General features: G+C 38.4%; 1 protein-coding gene across 1 annotated transcript in view; it reads left to right on the top strand.

Moving 5' to 3' along the window:
- Nucleotides 1-2,937, top strand: part of LOC102770313 (guanylate-binding protein 6-like) — a 28,506-nt gene that overhangs the window by 16,588 nt on the left and 8,981 nt on the right. Inside the window, 1 exon segment of the mRNA XM_015565318.1 lies at nt 1,021-1,266. Coding sequence (XP_015420804.1) covers nt 1,021-1,266 — 246 coding nt within the window.

The following is a 2,937-nucleotide window of genomic DNA, read 5'->3' as shown; positions in this document are numbered from 1 at the left end:
CAGTGTCTGTTATGGTTTCATATACATTTTTGGATTATTTATTGTACCGATGTGAAAAACACCATTGTTATTTTGATAGGGATTGTGTTGAATCTATAGATTCATAATAGGTATTATAGACATTTTAATTATGTTAATTATTTCTATCTGTGTCATTGCTTTTTTTTCAATTTACTCATATTTACCCATGCTACAATTTCAAAATAATAAAAATATTTGAATGGGTTACATTAACATGGGCATGTAGGTATCTGATGAACCCTTGAAAGAAAATCCACTTCTGATTTATTCACTCCTGATTTCATGTTTCTATTTATGGTTTCTCAAAAACAATGAGAAATGGGCTAGACAGAACAGAAAAGCAATCAAATGAATATAGCTATTTTCCTTAAAGAGACTGAGATCTGTGGCTGCCATGGGTCAGTGGGTGCCATGTGAGCTGAGAATCAGTCACTGGTGCTCAGTGCAGCCTCGTGCATGCATCTAAAATCAGGCACACAGCATGTGCCACACTGAAAAAAATAATCCCTGTGGTCATGCACCAAAAATCAGAGTGCCCTGCATGCACCAGGAGTCAGAGTCCCCATATGCACGCTCCAAGAGTTGAGTATTGGAGTCTCTGTCGCTTGGTGCGACCTTGCGCTGAGAATCAGGGTCCCTGTGTGCATGTGTGCCAAGAATTGGAGTCACTGGAGGTCAGTTTGCTTGCTCTGAGAATCAGGGATCCCATGTGCATGCGATGAGAAACAGAGTCCCAACATGTGCCTGCTGAGAGTCAAGTTACTGGTGTTCAGTGCTGCCTTTCCCTGTGCGCTGGAAAGGCATGACTGTGAGTTGCATTATTGGCAAATTTGATGTTAAAGAAGCTTTTGGATGTCCATGCTAAAGGAGGTATAACCAGAAGTTACACAGAGAGAATATTGGCAAAGATACAAAAGTCCCTGTATAAAAATCTTTAGGTCCCTTGTTCTCAGGCTGCTCCTACTGTAATACCTGTTTTTGTTTGTTTTAATCTTTCAGGCCTGAATCGCAAAGCTCAAATATCTAATCTCCCTAGAGAGTGCATCCGCCATTTCTTTCCAAGAAGGAAGTGTTTTGTCTTTGACCGGCCAACAAATGACAAAGAACTCCTAGCCCATATTGAGAAGGTTGTAGACAACCAACTGGATCCTAAATTCAAGGAACAAACAAAGAACTTCTGTTCTTACATCCTCACCCAGGCGAAGATCAAGACCCTCAGGGAGGGAATCACAGTCACTGGGAAGCGTGAGTCTCCACTTCACATTTTGTGGGGCCTGGTATTTGTTGAATATATTATAGGATGTGTTCTCCAGGATTTGTGTTTGATTCTACATAGAATTATGGGTCTACAATTATTCTATCTCCATGAAGACACATGTATACTTATCACACTTTTGGGTTATTATAAATTCCTCTCTAAAATTACAACCATTGACAGCAAATTCTGCAGTATCCATACTAATAAAACATCTATTCAAAAGGAATCACTAACTGGGTAGAAAAACAGAATACACTATTTCTTTAATTGATGTTCTTTATAATGAATGAGATTTGCAAGGAGAATACAAAAGATATTATGGGGGTTTAGAACAATTTAACAATTCACCTTAGCCCATAAAGCTCTGAAAATTTACAGGAAGCTTTATTATTCAGAAAAATATAGGATCACATTTACCCTGCCTCATCTGTAAGCAATTTGCTTCTAAGATTTTCAATGCAAAATTGTGTTTTCCAGATATCCTTTAGTATGTTAGATAAAGGTTAATATTGAATTATGTTAGCCTTGTGGTCTAAAGAAACATACAAATTAGAGTCAATGGGACAATAGTGTTACTGGAGGAAATATGTTCTTCTGTGGTGTTGTGTGAAAGGAATTTGAGGGACCCTTATGTAGGAGGAGTTTTACGCGATAATGGCAAGGCTTATTAATGTGAAAAGCAAAGTACATTCTCAGGGAGACAGAGAGCTGGCAGGCTAGAGGGCAGCTACTGCCCTGAGGTATTTGTGAACCTTCCCCATATATATTTGGGTTTGGGAAAGGTCAGGCTTTCTTTAAAACTATCCAATCTCTTTCCTGTTTTTTTCGGGGCTTGTGCCCTTCTCCCATATTTTTCCAGTTTTGTGACCTCCCTCACTTATGGTCCATATTTTGGCTCCTATTGCACATGCTTCATTGTTTGGCTTGGTCATTTGGCTCCTATTGCACAGGTACTTAGTAAAGGAATTCTCTCTGTGCCATTTATCTCCCATCCTAGTTAGTTGGGTGGACACCCCAGGGTAATTATAAGGCTATTTCTTTTCTATTTAATCGAGCTTTATCAGATGTCTCATTCCACTATTTCCAACACTGTTTCATTAAGTCTTATTTGGGCTCTTCATTTTGATCCACAGCTTCATTTCCCCATGGGATCAAGGTGACAAAAAATACATTTGACCCATGTTTCTGTTATTTATTCAGTAGCTAATATTGACAATATAGACAGTACTCTACCATTTTCAGGTCTAATAACAGCAATAGGTTGTTGTAGTTGTTTTTTTTAAGCATATTTATCTCTTCCAAAATTTTTCCCTAAAGTTGCATTATTGGCAAATTTGATGTTAAAGAAGCTTTTGGATGTCCATGCTAAAGGAGGTATAACCAGAAGTTACACAGAGAGAATATTGGCAAAGATACAAAAGTCCCTGTATAAAAATCTTTAGGTCCCTTGTTCTCAGGCTGCTCCTACTGTAATACCTGTTTTTGTTTGTTTTAATCTTTCACTGAATCGCACCAAAGCTCAAATATCTAATCTCCCTAGAGAGTGCATCCGCCATTTCTTTCCAAGAAGGAAGTGTTTTGTCTTTGACCGGCCAACAAATGACAAAGAACTCCTAGCCCATATTGAGAAGGTTGTAGACAACCAACTGGATCCTAAC

The sequence above is a fragment of the Myotis davidii genome, unplaced genomic scaffold (genome assembly GCF_000327345.1).
Source record: "Myotis davidii unplaced genomic scaffold, ASM32734v1 scaffold1870, whole genome shotgun sequence".
NCBI classification, from domain to species: domain Eukaryota; kingdom Metazoa; phylum Chordata; class Mammalia; order Chiroptera; family Vespertilionidae; genus Myotis; species Myotis davidii.
This window is presented reverse-complemented; position numbering and strand designations above follow the sequence as displayed.